General features: G+C 45.8%; 1 protein-coding gene across 5 annotated transcripts in view; it reads left to right on the forward strand.

Annotated features, from left to right (window-relative positions):
- The window catches only part of DOCK4 (dedicator of cytokinesis 4), a 939,215-nt gene that overhangs the window by 811,127 nt on the left and 113,667 nt on the right, over window positions 1–14,421 (forward strand). For all 5 annotated transcript variants that reach the window (XM_029615608.1, XM_029615609.1, XM_029615610.1 and 2 more), the window contains exon 42: window positions 10,507–10,683. In XM_029615608.1, coding sequence (XP_029471468.1) covers window positions 10,507–10,683 — 177 coding nt within the window. The remainder of the gene's footprint in view (window positions 1–10,506; window positions 10,684–14,421) is intronic.

Genomic DNA, 14,421 nt, shown 5'->3' on the forward strand with positions numbered 1-14,421 from the left:
GCTAGTCAAGAAGGCCTTACCATGCATGTTATAGGGCTCCTAGAAGATGTTGGCATGGCCACAAGCAAATTGGCAAGTCCATATAAGCAAATGAAGGAACATCATATGCAAATAAGGAATTATTGAAATCATGTCACATAGCTTGGTATAGTACAAACAAAAGGAATAGATGCCAGATGTCCTTTAAAAGTGTTTATTATAGTGGAGATGTGTTAAAATGCCCGACTCTGGCCAAGTTTCGCCACTCCTCAAGTGGCTGCCTCAGGGGCTATGGTGAAATAACATAAGCATTAATACATACATATCTGTACTCACAAAATAACAAATAAATAAATAAATAACTTACATCAAATTATTAAAAATCAAATAAAAACACAGACATAAAAAATATTACAAATAAAATGGTGACAAATAAATGTGGATCAGGAGCATAAAACGTATAGTAACTTCAATCTAAGTATGTCTAAGAAAAGGGGTAGTGTACACTAGAGACTTCCCAAATAAGAAGTATCCCCTAATTATGGTCACCATACCAAGTCCTACCTTCAGGTCTCTGCAACTGGACAACAATCTTTGAGTTCTAAAAATTAATCTTATTATTTATATTTTCCTCTGCAAATGGACTACAATTTCTAAGTTCAAAAATTCATTTTATCTTATTATTTATATTTGGCATGGTTAATATGTCACTATATCCAAGTTAAATAGTTAAATTATACAGATTATATTACATAATTTTATTAATTACAATGTTAAACTATACTATATTATTTATTATCATTATTTTAAATTGTCATCCAGTTATATTGTTCCATATGTGCCACTGTTCTATGTAAAGCCCCTTATCTCTGTTGGGCAGTTTATCGTTATATGTAAACCGGAGTGATTTGTAGTCTCTATAAGAACCTCGGTATATAAAAATTAAAAATAAATAAATAGAGATGTGCTTCGTGTTTTGCTACCGGGTCGTTTTTTGACTCGGATACTTCGTGCTAAAGTTCGGTTTTTATCGTTTAGTTTTTTTGAACAAAAAAAAAACTAAACGGGGAAAACCGAAACCGGGCCAAAAAACGACGCGGGAAAACAAAGCTAAAAAAAAAAACCCACCCCACGCATTTAAATTAATTTTAATACATTACATACACCCCCCCCCCCATCCCGATCCCTCCCCAAGACTTACCAACATCCCTGGTGGTCCAGCGGGGTCCCGGGTGCCATTTGTCCCTCCGTGGCGTGCCCAGTGTGCTAGTGCTAGCCACGCTCAAAATGGTGCCGAATAGCCTCTGAACTACTATGTCACAGGGGCTACCTGCGCCATTGGTCAGCCCCTGTCACATGGTAGGAGAACCGACCAATGGCGCCGAAAGCCCCTGTGACATAGTATGGGCAAAGGCTATCGGCGCCATTTTGATTATTGGCAGCCGACGACGACATCGCTCCAGGACCCCCGCTGGACCCCCCAGGGATTATTGGCAAGCCTTGGGGGGGTCAGGAGGCCCCCCCAAGCTGGCCAAAAAGCTTGCCAATAATCCCTGGGGGTCCAGCGGGGGTCCAGGAGCGATGTCGTCGTCGGCTGCCAATAATCAAAATGGCGCCGATAGCCTTTGCCCATACTATGTCACAGGGGCTTTCGGCGCCATTGGTCGGTTCTCCTACCATGTGACAGGGGCTGACCAATGGCGCCGGTAGCCCCTGTGACATAGTAGTTCAGAGGCTATTCGGCACCATTTTGAGCGTGGCTAGCACTAGCACACTGGGCATGCCACGGAGGGACAAATGGCACCCGGGACCCCGCTGGACCACCAGGGATGTTGGTAAGTCTTGGGGAGGGATCGGGATGGGGGGGGTGTTATTATAGTTAATGTTAATGTTTGGGGTGGTTTTTAATTTTTAAAAAAAAAAAAGTGCCTCTCTCCCCATACAAACCCGAAAAATGGATTTTCCCCGAAGTTCGGGGAAAATCCTTTTCAGGTTTCGGGGCCCCCGAACCAGGACGAATTAGGCAATTTCTTTGTAATTGCCTAATTCGTGATAAACGATTGCACATCTCTAGTGTACACAAGCTATATACGTGATGGTATCAGATACCAATTTCAAATTGTATTTTTCTTGCACACTCACAAAAGCAGAAAATAGTTAAAAATAAATAATTTATTATTTTTAATAAGACCCATATTGTGCCAAAGGCTAAAATAGAGAGATGTTCTTAAATAATTTTTAACTAAGGCCTGTATTCTCTGAGGTCACAGACCTTAGAGAATCCGGCGGTAACGGGGGGGGGGGGGCAAAGCGAGGGGGGCGGTCCTGTGATAGCCAACAGCGATCACACCTCCTTTTATGCTCCTGATCCACATTTATTTGTCACCATTTTAATTGTAATATTTTTTGTCTGTGTTTTTACCTTTACATTTACCTTTAAGAGAAAATATGGGCGTAGCTTGCAAGGAGCAGCAGTTACTACCATAAGTAAATTCTTGTGCAGATTGGATAAACCATTTGGTCTTTATTTGCCATCATTACTATATTACTATATTTGAAAAGCTGCAACTTGGTCATCAGATCACACTTTCATGTACCACTACTATCTGGACAGTCTCTCAAGAAGTGACAGTAGCTTTAGGCAAGCAGCTTTGCTCAGCCTGTTAATCCAGTAGTCCATGTGGGGTTTCAATTGCTTATTCAATAAATGCTTCATTTGCAACTCTCATCTTAGGACTCCCACATGTCATGGCTAATTCAGGCCTGCTTGTCAACAGAGAAAGAAAGCTTGATTACTGTAAACAGGGTTCCCTTTAGGCAGCAGGTTGAATTAGCCATATTTAATACCTGCCTGCCTCCCTGGAGAGTCAACTACCTAGCTAAAGCTAAGCTCTACAAGCAACGAACGAGCTCATGAGACAGCATGCACAGAAACTCCCATGCATGCTCTAGTAGTAAAACTTTACTCTCTTAAGCTCCATCAAATGACATCAACCACGTGTCATGGCTAATTAATTCTGCCATCTACAGAGAACCCGGTTTACGGTAAGCAAACTTGCTTTCCAAGCATTAGGTTCCAGAGGAAAAAAGTCTTTGCTGTCATTTACATTGTTAGTGTAAACAAAGACCAGTGTAGGTGTTCAGAGACTTGAGGCTGAAGAGTAATCTCAGCCTCTAAAGCTTTAAGCTGACCATTTCTTTTGGTTTGAATACAGAGCTCATGTCTGTGAGCTTTGATGTGCTGTCAGGCTGTGTGGTGTAGCCATTGTGGTGCCTACACTACAGGGTGATCATAGAAGGGGCAATAGTAAAATGCCAGTGTTCTTATGAGTCAAAACAGATTCCTCTCTGGATCTCTCTCTCACATGCTTCCTTCTGTCCCCACTCATGTCCTCTACACACACTGATCTTTTAAGATCCTTTCTGGCACATAAGAAGATGGTTCTAAACATGCAGACATGTCAGTTTTCTGCTGTTCTGGAACTCAACACTCTCTATTGGCCTCCTGGCCTGGAGTTTACTAGCACTTTCACTTCTTCCATTTGCACTGACAAGCAGCCCCATGTACTAGGATTAGTTGTATACTCCTTCAAAACCAGCAGAAAGAATTAAGGGACAAAGCATGCCCTTATTAATAATATACGATTTGCCAGATTGGGTCAGACCAAAGGTCTATCAAGCCCAGTATCCAGTTTCCAACAGTGACCAATCAAGCTCCTGCAATTTAGACAATGCATTTTTGGATTTCCGTACTTGAGAACAGCATGGACATGCTTATATCTTACTTTTTAAATATTTTGAGCATGCTAAAATGTTTTTGTATCACTTGCTAAGAAGTTTTTTAATATGCTTATTACAATTTCTTTGCACGCCCACAGTAAAATTGGTTTGTGGGAGTTTTATTGCATAGTCTCCTTTGTCTTGGAAATCGTTTTCATTAAACCTCTTCATAATAAACCTGTTTTTCATATAAAAAACAACAGTTGTCAGAGTAATACTGAACTTGTTACTCTCAACAGGCATCACATTTAGGGTAGGATGAGCCATCTTTTTAAACTAAGTATTCTACGTGAAGCAGAGGTTGCCCAGGTATTTGAAGAATGCAGTTGAGGGCACTTTAGGGGTGTACCTGGAAAAAGATTTCATTTTTCTTTTTACTTTCCATTTAGTTTTTATTTTTTTGTTTGGTTTTCAAAAGTATGTCATTTCCTGGCATGTAGCCAGATGGACTCAGAACGAATGGGTATAGTATCCGCGTGCTAGCAGTTGGAGATGGATCTGACGTCAGCACGGGTGTATATATACCCCCACAGGAAGCGTAGCAACTTAGTAATTTCCGTCTCCAAAGCAGTTTGGAGAGCCTGCTCACTTGCGGAGCGTGTTTTCCAAATCTACTTTCTATTTTCTACTTTCTACTTTCTTTCAACTACAACTTCTACAACATCGAGCCCCGCACTCCTGTGGTGATACCCTAAGGTCCCTCCCCCAGTAGAGTTTCCCGGGGTGATTTCCGTGATCCCCCGGAGGTTTAAGCCCTCGGTCCGGTGGCCGAATCGCGGCAGGGACATAGCCCCCCGGGTGAGGTTCGGGTGAGGCATACGAGGCGCCTCGGTCCCGGCGTGGACGAGGCAGCGGGTACATATCCTCAAACGTGGCGGTGAAGGTACTTGCCCTCTCCCCCCGCAGCCGGAGACCGCCCGGGTTCCAGCCGGGAAGCGCCGAGGATCAGGTAAGGCATACATCTCTTATTTCTGGTCTCCGAGGAACAGAGGATCGGCGGCGTGGCACGCTGTGGAGGGCGCCATTTTGTGGGCCTTGTTCAGGTATTGAGCGCCCGTAATAGGCGCAGCTCTATTCCTCCTTGTGCGTATATTGCCTTATTAGTATTGCTGACCGCCTATTGCTGAGAGCATATTGAATGCCATTGAGCGTGTATTGCTACCGCATATTGCTGAGAGCCTATTGAAAGCCATTGAGCGTGTATTGCTACCGCATATTGCTGAGAGCCTATTGAAAGCCATTGAGCATGTATTGCTAGCCGCATATGGCTGAGAGCCTATTGCTTATCATTGTGCGTATATTGTGAGCCGCATTGGGCTAGGCGCCTGTGGGCAATATTGGCCGCATATTGTCATTATTGTTGAGCGCCTGTTGTATTAAGCGTATATTGCTGCCGCATATTATTAAGCACCTGTTGTATTAAGCGCATATTGCTGCCGCATATTCTCATTGTGCACCTATTGTATTCAGCGTATATTGCTCTCGCATATTATTGAGCGCCTGTTGTACTAAGCGCATATTGCTGCCGCATATTATTAAGCGCCTGTTGTATTAAGCGCCTATTGCTGCCGCATATTTTCATTGTGCGCCTATTGTATTCAGCGTATATTGCTGCCGCATATTATTGAGCGCCTGTTGTACTACGCGCATATTGCTGCCGCATATTATTATTGTGCGCCTGTTCTCTTAAGCATATATGGTGGCCGCTTTTCATTCAGTGCATACTTTTCAATGGAACAGAACGCCTCAGCGTCTTCAGCGGGGGCGCCGCCTGCCTCCGGCATTCAAGCCCTCGGCCTCTGCTCTGCATGCCAGCTTCGAGCCATGCACAGTGAAGAGCCAGACTCCCTATGTGTCCAATGTGAGGAGGCCGTGGGACCCTCGGGCCAGGACCAGTCTCAGCCACGATTTGCTGACAGTTCTCCAGGGGCTACCCCGGATTTAGCGGGCAGTCTCGACCAATCGGGAATCCCGGGGGATCTTGTACCCCGGCGATTAGAGGCTGCTTCAATTTCCTGGGTGGATCTCTTTAAAGGGGATTCATGCCTTTGTACAGATGCAAACGGCTTCCCGTCCAGGCCCTGCGGTTCCTGCTGTTCCTGCAATTTCTGCGGTTCCTGCGGTGGCTGCTGCTGCGGCGGCTGCTGCGGTGGCGGCTCCTGCGGATCCTGTTCCTGGACCCTCACGCCCTTATCGTGAGCGGGACCTCCCACCGCTGGACAGCCCAGATCAGTCAGACCAGGAGTTTTCACCGGACGAGTCCGAACTCCCGGACGAGGGGGAACTTCCCCCAGGGATTGAGCCATATAGAACCATGAGGCGGTTCTTCCCTAAGGAGGATCTCTCCGACCTGGTGTCTCAGTGTCTGGCAGAGTTGGATATTACAGGTCCTAGCGCTACGGTACCCTCTGCGCAGAACCCCCTGCTGGAAGGTCTTCGTCCTACAGCCCGCCATTTTCTATTCTTGCAAGCAGCACAACAACTGATAGATTTAGAATGGGCGGCACCAGCGGCTTCCTTCAAAGGGGGCCGGGCCCTGACGGGCATGTACCCATTGGCACTGGCTATCCAGGACCTGCTGGTGTGCCCTCAGGTGGACGCCTTGATTAGCGCTGTGGTCAAGCGCACTACCATTCCAGTTGAAGGGGGGGACGGCCCTCAAGGAGCCTCATGACCGGTGACTGGACGCCATTCTGAAACAGACCTTTGAGGTGGCAGCTCTCTCTTTGCAGATTGCAACCTGCTGCACAGTGGTAACGCGTGCCTGTTTGTCACAGGTCAGGAACAACGCTCCAGCAGCTGACATGGAGTCCACTCTCTCGTTCCTCACGGATGCTGCATCAGATCTGGTCCGGACAACAGCCAAGGGGATCTCATCCTCCGTAGCCGCCAGGAGGCAGCTCTGGATCCGGAAATGGTCAGCTGATGCGCCTTCAAAGACACGCCTCACCAGATTGCCCTTTAAGGGCTCTTTCCTATTTGGCAGCGACCTTGATAAACTGGCCAGTACATGGGGCGCCTCTCCAGTGCCTAGACTGCCGGAAGATCGGTTCCGGAGGAGCCAGCGCGCCTTTCCAAGGTCCTCCAGGGGCAGGAGTTCACAGCGCTTCATTCCTTACAGGAGTCGCTATCAGGCGCCGCGTCCTCAGGCCAGGAATCAGTCCTTTCGGACCAAGCAGCGCAAGAGGGGAGCAGGCCCAGGCTCAGGTCCCGGCCGCGCCTCACAATGAAATTCCGCCGATTCATCTGGGGGACGGAGCCATAGGGGGCAGGTTAACCCTCTTCTACCCCAGATGGGTCGAGATTACGTCGGACCAGTGGGTCCTCGCCATCATCCGAGAGGGGTATTATCTGGACTTTCATCATCTCCCTCCGGACAAGTTTGTGGAATCTTCATGTCCCATACACAAGAAGGCGGCATTGGAAGCTACCTTGGCGAGGCTCCTGTCCTTGAAAGCCATCATCCCAGTACCTGCCTGGGAAGTGAATTCTGGACACTATTCCATTTATTTCATGGTACCCAAGAAAGGGGGCACCTTTCGGCCTGTACTGGACCTCAAGTCAGTCAATCGATACTTGCGGGTTCCGAGGTTTCGCATGGAAACTCTGCGCTCCGCAAGACCGCAGTACAGCCAGGAGAATTCCTCACGGCATTGGACTTGTCAGAAGCCTACCTGCATATCCCGATCCATCCGGATCATCAGCGCTACCTACGCTTCAAGGTTCTGGGTCACCACTTCCAATTCCGGGCTCTGCCCTTCGGATTGGCCACGTCACCGTGGACCTTCACCAAGGTGGTTGTCGTGGTAGCAGCGGCTCTCAGACGGGAAGGAATTCTGGTCCATCCCTACCTAGACGACTGGCTGATCAGGGCGAAATCACGAGAGGAGAGCCATCGGACAACCGACAGAGTGATCGCCCTTCTGGAGAGCTTGGGCTGGGTAATCAACCTCAGCAAGAGTTGCCTACAGCCTTCCCAGTCACTGGAATACCTGGGAGTACAGTTCGACACGCAGGCAGACACAGTCAATCTCACTACCAAGAGAAGGTTGAAACTTCAGACGCGTATCCAGTACTTGATGGGAGCCAGTCGGCCCATAGCTTGGGATTATCTGCAGGTTCTTGGTCTCATGGCATCCACCCTGGAAGTGGTACCTTGGGCAAGGGCCCATATGAGACCTCTACAACACTCCCTGCTCTCTCGCTGGAGCCCTCGTCTACGGAACTATTCCACGTACCTACCTCTGCCTGCCAGAGTCCGGACACAGTTATGGTGGTGGCTGCATCCGACCACATGAGCAAGGGGTCGAGGATGTCCTCCCCCACGTGGACTCTGCTCACCACAGATGCCAGCCTGAGTGGCTGGGGAGCACACTGCGAAGGACTCACCGCATAAGGGCGGTGGCGTGGAGAAGAGTCAGCGTGGAACATCAACAGTCTAGAGGCTCGGGCAGTCCAATTGGCATGCCTTCGATTTGCTCACAAACTGAAGAACAGAGCAGTCAGAGTGATGTCCGACAACGCCACCACGGTGGCATACATCAACCGTCAGGGCGGAACCAGAAGCCGACAAGTATCTCTGGAGATCGCCCCACTGATGGTTTGGGCAGAGGCGAATCTTCAGGACATCTCCGCCGTCCACATTGCCGGGAAGGACAACACCACGGCAGACTTCCTCAGCAGAGAACGTCTAAATCCGGGAGAGTGGCAGCTGTCACCCACAGCCTTCCAGATGATTGTAGATCACTAGGGGATTCCGGACATGGATTTACTGGTGGACAAGTCCAATGCTCAAGTACCCAGATACTTCAGCCACAAGCGCAATCCGTTCTCCCACGGAATCGATGCCCTGGTTCAGCCGTGGCCTCCAGGGACTCTGCTATACGCCTTTCCTCTGTGGCCTCTGCTGGGCGCCATCATCCACAAGATTCAGAAACACCGGGGCCTAGTTCTTCTAGTGGCACCAGACTGGCCAAGAAGACCCTGGTACGCGGACATGAGAAGACTACTGGCAGGGGAGCCCCTTCCCCTGCCTCCTCTCTGGGACCTTCTACATCAAGGTCCCATCCTCCACGAGGATCCAGCTCAATTCTCTCTTATGGTCTGGCCATTGAGATGGCTAGACTGAAGAAAAGAGGTTACTCGGAGCCAGTGATAGATACACTCCTCCGAGCTCACAAGTTTTCCACATCCCTCACCTATGTAAGGATCTGGAGAGTATTTGAAGCATGGTGCGACACTCATGGCACCAATCCACATGTGACCACGATCCCTATTGTGTTGGATTTCCTGCAAGATGGACTTCAGAAGGGTCTCTCCCTCAGCTCCATCAAGGTTCAGTTGGCTGCGCTGTCTTGCTGTGGTCCCAGGAGGGATGGCAAGACCATTGCCAAACACCCAGATGTTTCTCGCTTCCTGAAAGGAGTCAAGCACATTCGTCCGCCACTGAAGTGGCCAGTGCCTTTGTGGAACCTCAACCTTGTTTTGGATTTCCTCGCGGGATCCACCTTCAGACCCCTTCGGGGCCTGTCTCTTCGTTCTCTAACCTTGAAGATGGTGTTCCTATTGGCGGTGTGTTCAGCACGCCGCGTCTCAGAGCCACAAGCACTGTCCTGCCGGGATCCATTTCTCAGAATCACTCCTGAGGCTATCCATCTTCGCACGGTTCCCTCCTTTTTACCTAAAGTGGTCTCACAATTTCACCTTAACCAAACTATATCCTTGCCTACCATGGCGGGTTTGAATAAATCTGAAGAAGGGCGTTTGCTACGCCATCTCGACATAGGCAGACTGCTGCTCAGATATCTGGAAATGACACAAGAAGTACGAAAGACAGACCATCTGTTCGTCCTATACAGCGGGAAACGACAAGGGGAAGCGGCCTCTCGGCCCACCATCGCCCGCTGGATTAAAGAAGTTATCAGAGCAGCTTACGTGGAGGCCGGGAAGTCTCCGCCTCTACAAGTCAAGGCTCATTCTACCAGGGCACAAGCGGCATCCTGGGCGGAATCCAGGATGCTGACGCCTGCAGAAATCTGTAAAGCGGCGACATGGTCCTCCCTCCATACCTTCTCCAGGTTCTGCCGTCTGGATATCCAGGCCAGGGAGGACTCAGCATTTGACATATAAGTAAATGTAATTTCTATACAGTACTTTAGATTACTTGGTAAAGGGCTTCATGCGTGATTATCATTCACTGAGTCTCTAAGCTTTCTGCCTCAGAATGTTAAAAAAAATAGTTGCATAGCTTGAGAGACCAAACAAGTGATTAGAGATGACAGTTGATTTGAGCTACCCTGTACTTGCACGTTCCTAAGAGCTGTACTCTACAGCTGGATAATATGTGATTTTCTGTAACTATGCCATGGTTTCATGAGGTCATGACAAAGAAACATTTTTTTAGAATTCTATGTCAAAAGCTGCATGTCTCTGATCTTTCTTTCATAGTACATGATAAATTTGCATTTATTAATGATTAACAATTTGTTTCCTTTTTTCTGTGTCCGTGGACAAGTGTTCATACGTTCAAGCAATAATATGTATTCAACAGTGCAATTAAGTACATTTTGGCTATGTTACTTTGGATTTTTCACACTCAATTGCCCAAGCAAAGAAAAAAAATGCACTGCAAAAAATAGAGAAATATGTTTTTTCAATTGTGATAAGAACTTTTAGCATACTAAAATTTTCAGAGTCAATATTGTAAATACTAGAATTCCATGTCTCAAGTAGATAATTGTTTCCTAGGTGGAAATGAGTCCTCTTGAAAATGCAATGGAAGTATTAGAAAATAAGAACCTACAACTGAGAACGCTGATCACTCAATGTCAGACTCGCCAGATGCAGAATATTAACCCACTCACAATGTGTCTGAATGGAGTAATAGATGCAGCAGTTAACGGAGGAGTTACAAGGTACCAAGAGGTAAGCAAAAAATATTTTAACAGCTCCCATTTAAAAAAATTAATGCTGGATAGTAATAGCATGAGGCGCTTCTATACCACAAAACTGAGTGGAAATAGTGTGTTAGAGATACAAAGAAGAACCATGTTAATGTGACTCAGTGAGAGGCAGAGTTTGGGCAACATTGCAGTTACATACGGGCCGATACAGTAAAAAACGCAGGAGAGTGGGCGAGCGCCCGCTCTCCCAGCACGCGCACAGGACACTTTCCTGTGTGCGCGATACAGTAAAAAAATTTATTAAAATTAGGCCATCGGAGCGCACTGTACTGTATTTAAATACAGTCCGTCGGAGCGCACTGTACTGTATCGGCCTGATAGTTTGGTTGAAAGAAAGCATCATTCCTTTTTTGTGCCAGAGGAAAGCATCAAAACTAGGCTAGTGTTTTGAGGTTTGGTTTTTTTTTTTCACAATAAGCAATACAATTTTTAAAAATTCATTCTGCTCCTAAGAAGGTGATCAGAATACAATCCCCAAATCAGCACCTGTGAGATAGAAACTCACCAAACCTAATTCTGAATAACTAGTCATACTATTAACTTGTAAGAAGCAATCCAGTTTAAAATTGTACAGATGTACCCGGAAGTGTATTTCATAATCCCGTAAAGAACCCTTTCTTCTGAATAAATATAAGCTCTTTACCTGTTGTCATTTTACAGCAATGCTTGCATCTGATCCATGAGCATCTGTTTTCTCTTTCTCTCTTCCACTTCAAACTCCAGCTGACTGCCTGGAAATTATTCTATGAAACATATTGTTTGTTCCAGCAGTCTCATAAATATTGTGGCCAATATTAAAAAATAAATCCTATGATGGCTAACTTATCCAGCTAAAATTAGCTGGCTAAGTTAACCCAGATATTTAGCAGGATAAACATCTCACTGAATATCCCCGAATAAAGTTATCCAGATATCCTGGATAACTTTGTAACATAACCATCTAGATTTTGAATATTGGTAGTTAGGTTGGAAAGTTATCCAGGTAGGTTTTCCTGATAATTTTAACTTAACTGGCAATATTCAAAGAATATCTGGGGTTAAGCAATGGGTAGAAGCAAAAAAAGAAAAAAAGCTCCTGCATGGACTTTGTGGCCCAATCATCCCCACCCCTCTACCCCAAAGAACTCTGTGCCCCTCACAATAAGAAATAAAGTCTATCTATTTATTTATATTGCACCTTTCTGCCATATCAAAGTTTCAGGCCTCAAGGCCCAAAAAGGCTTCCATGCATCCCCCATCTGGCCCCTTAAATTTCCAAAATTTTCAAAGGGCCGCAGCAATAAGAATTATTTCCCCTTTCCTCCCGTCCTTTCCTACATCCAATAAGTGCCCCTGCAACGCACCCTCCCAAACCTTAAATGCGAGTCAGGAGCTCAGATCTTGCATCCACCTCTCAACACATCCAGCATTGTTCTGATGGCTATGCTGGTCACCTAATCTACCAGCATGGCAGTCAAGGCAAATACTCTTGACTGCTACCCTGATAGCTTACATGATCAGTGTAACCATCAGAGTAACGTTGGGTGTGCCAGAGGCAAGACGCAAACTTCTAGATCCCAGCTTCCATTCAGGGTTTGAGAGAATGCGAAGTGGGGGAGTAGGTTATGGGCGCACTTAACAGGAGGGGAGAGGAGAGGATTCTGATTACCATAGCCCTATGAACATTTTAGAACACGGGGCAGGGAGGAAAGGGTGAAAGCCTTTTTTGGTCTTGAGGCTCACAACTTTATTTCTTATTTTGGGAGGCTTGAGGATCTGTGAAGTGGAAGGGTGCAAAGGATCAGGCCGTGAGGCCCACGCAGGAGTTGTCTTTTTTGCCTCTATTCACTGCTTAACCGGCAATATTTTTTAATATCCCTGGTTTAGTTTAAGTTATCCGGATAACTTAAACCTCTTGTTGTTTGAGTCTGGAGATAGCCAAATAACATATTCAGCTATTGCTGCTCTGGCCTGAAATGCCCCTACATTATCCATCTAAATATTAGCTGGATAATGACTTATTCAGCTAAAATTTAGACAGATAAGTGCTAGGGATATTCAGAAGTAGGTATTTACCCGGATAACTCCCTCTTCATCAGTCTTTCTATCTCAACCTCTCTTTTCCCCCTGCTTCTGTTCTAAGGCCTTCACTACCTTCATCCTCTTAGATCACATGGCACCTCCTCCTCCCCTTTTGCTCACACCAGCCCCCAACACTTCTCCTTTTTGTTTCAGTCATACAGGCCACAGACATTCCTCCTCATTTTCTCCTCAACTGCACAGATCCCAGATTCCCTACCTCTTCCCACTGATTTGGATAGATCCCATTGGCCCTCATTGACTAATTGATTAGAGATGAAAGCTGCAGATCTTTCACAGCTATTCATTAGGGGGCAAATGTTTCCCCTCTTTATGCAGCTAGTGCTTCCAGACCATTACAGGGCCTCCCAGGGTGTACCCTGGAGGGTCCTTGTGCCTCTCCTCATAAGTACTTTATTTTCCCATTTGATTTTAGATTATACTAATGGGTGCAGATGTATAGTTGATTTGGCCTACCTATGCACAGGTCTAGGGATAATCTAGCATTGTAAAACATACTTCTGTTACATATTTTTCAGTGATTTGCTTGATGTGATTTTCCTTGATTTTATTTTTTTGCTGGTCCAGAAGAGCAGTAGAGGCATTGTTCCTATCTAATATTGGGCCCAGGATGGCTGAAATTGTAGGCTATCACAGTGGCTGCAGGAGGGCACATCTTACCAAGTGGTGCATCATGTTTAGTTGAGCAGAGACTACTTGTTTTCTATCTTATCAGTCATTCCACTGACTGTATATTTGTTTCTAGCTAAAAGTGTAAAATTATGTGCTATCCATTTTTTGGTAAGGCTCTTGTGCCTGCTATATTATTTTGGTAACACACACACTAGAGAACACACTATTATTATAACACATCAAACATCACACATCTCTAGTATGTGTGTTATTGAATAGGTATAGAGAACCTATTGAATTATTTACCCTCAGTGAGTATTACCTTGGTGGTTTCTATATTATTTTGGTACACATGATATCAGTTAGGTAGATCATTTATATCTCTTGTCATTCCATATTGCATGCATGATGCATATACTGGTAAGTTTTCATAAATTGTAGGCGTACAGGCTGATATATCAAAATATGTAGCCATCTAACTTAAGGAGCTAGGTGCTTAGATCTGGCAAACTGAGAACATTTTCTCTATCTCAGCGCTTCAATTTAGGTGCCTTAAAAATGGGAGAGATCAGAGGAAGGGTCAGGTTGGGGAAATGAAGTTGGTTGCTCAGAGCTGATTTCCAGTGCTAGGTGCTTAGAGTTAGGCAAGAAAATAGCAGGCCTAAAATTAGGAGCCTTTTAGTGTTTATCATATGTCTTGTGTTTGGTTAGGTAGGGCTTGGGTTTAAGCATTTGTTATCTTATGTATTTTCTTTTTCTAGTCATATAAGATCAGCAATAGCTAGAACAGTCACAGAAGCTACAAAGTCCCTTGATACCATGAATACCCAATGCGGCTTGGATACACCCAGTCACTCTCACCTCCTCACCATTCCCTCAGCCTGCCAAAAAAGCACCACATGGTATAATTTTATTTTTCCATATTCTTTTCTGTAAATACATTTTTTAATTTTTCCATTTATTATTTCAAAGTATTTCATGGATAAGAACTGTCAAAGAAAAAAAAAAG

The sequence above is a fragment of the Rhinatrema bivittatum genome, chromosome 9 (genome assembly GCF_901001135.1).
Source record: "Rhinatrema bivittatum chromosome 9, aRhiBiv1.1, whole genome shotgun sequence".
Taxonomy (NCBI): Eukaryota; Metazoa; Chordata; class Amphibia; order Gymnophiona; family Rhinatrematidae; genus Rhinatrema; species Rhinatrema bivittatum.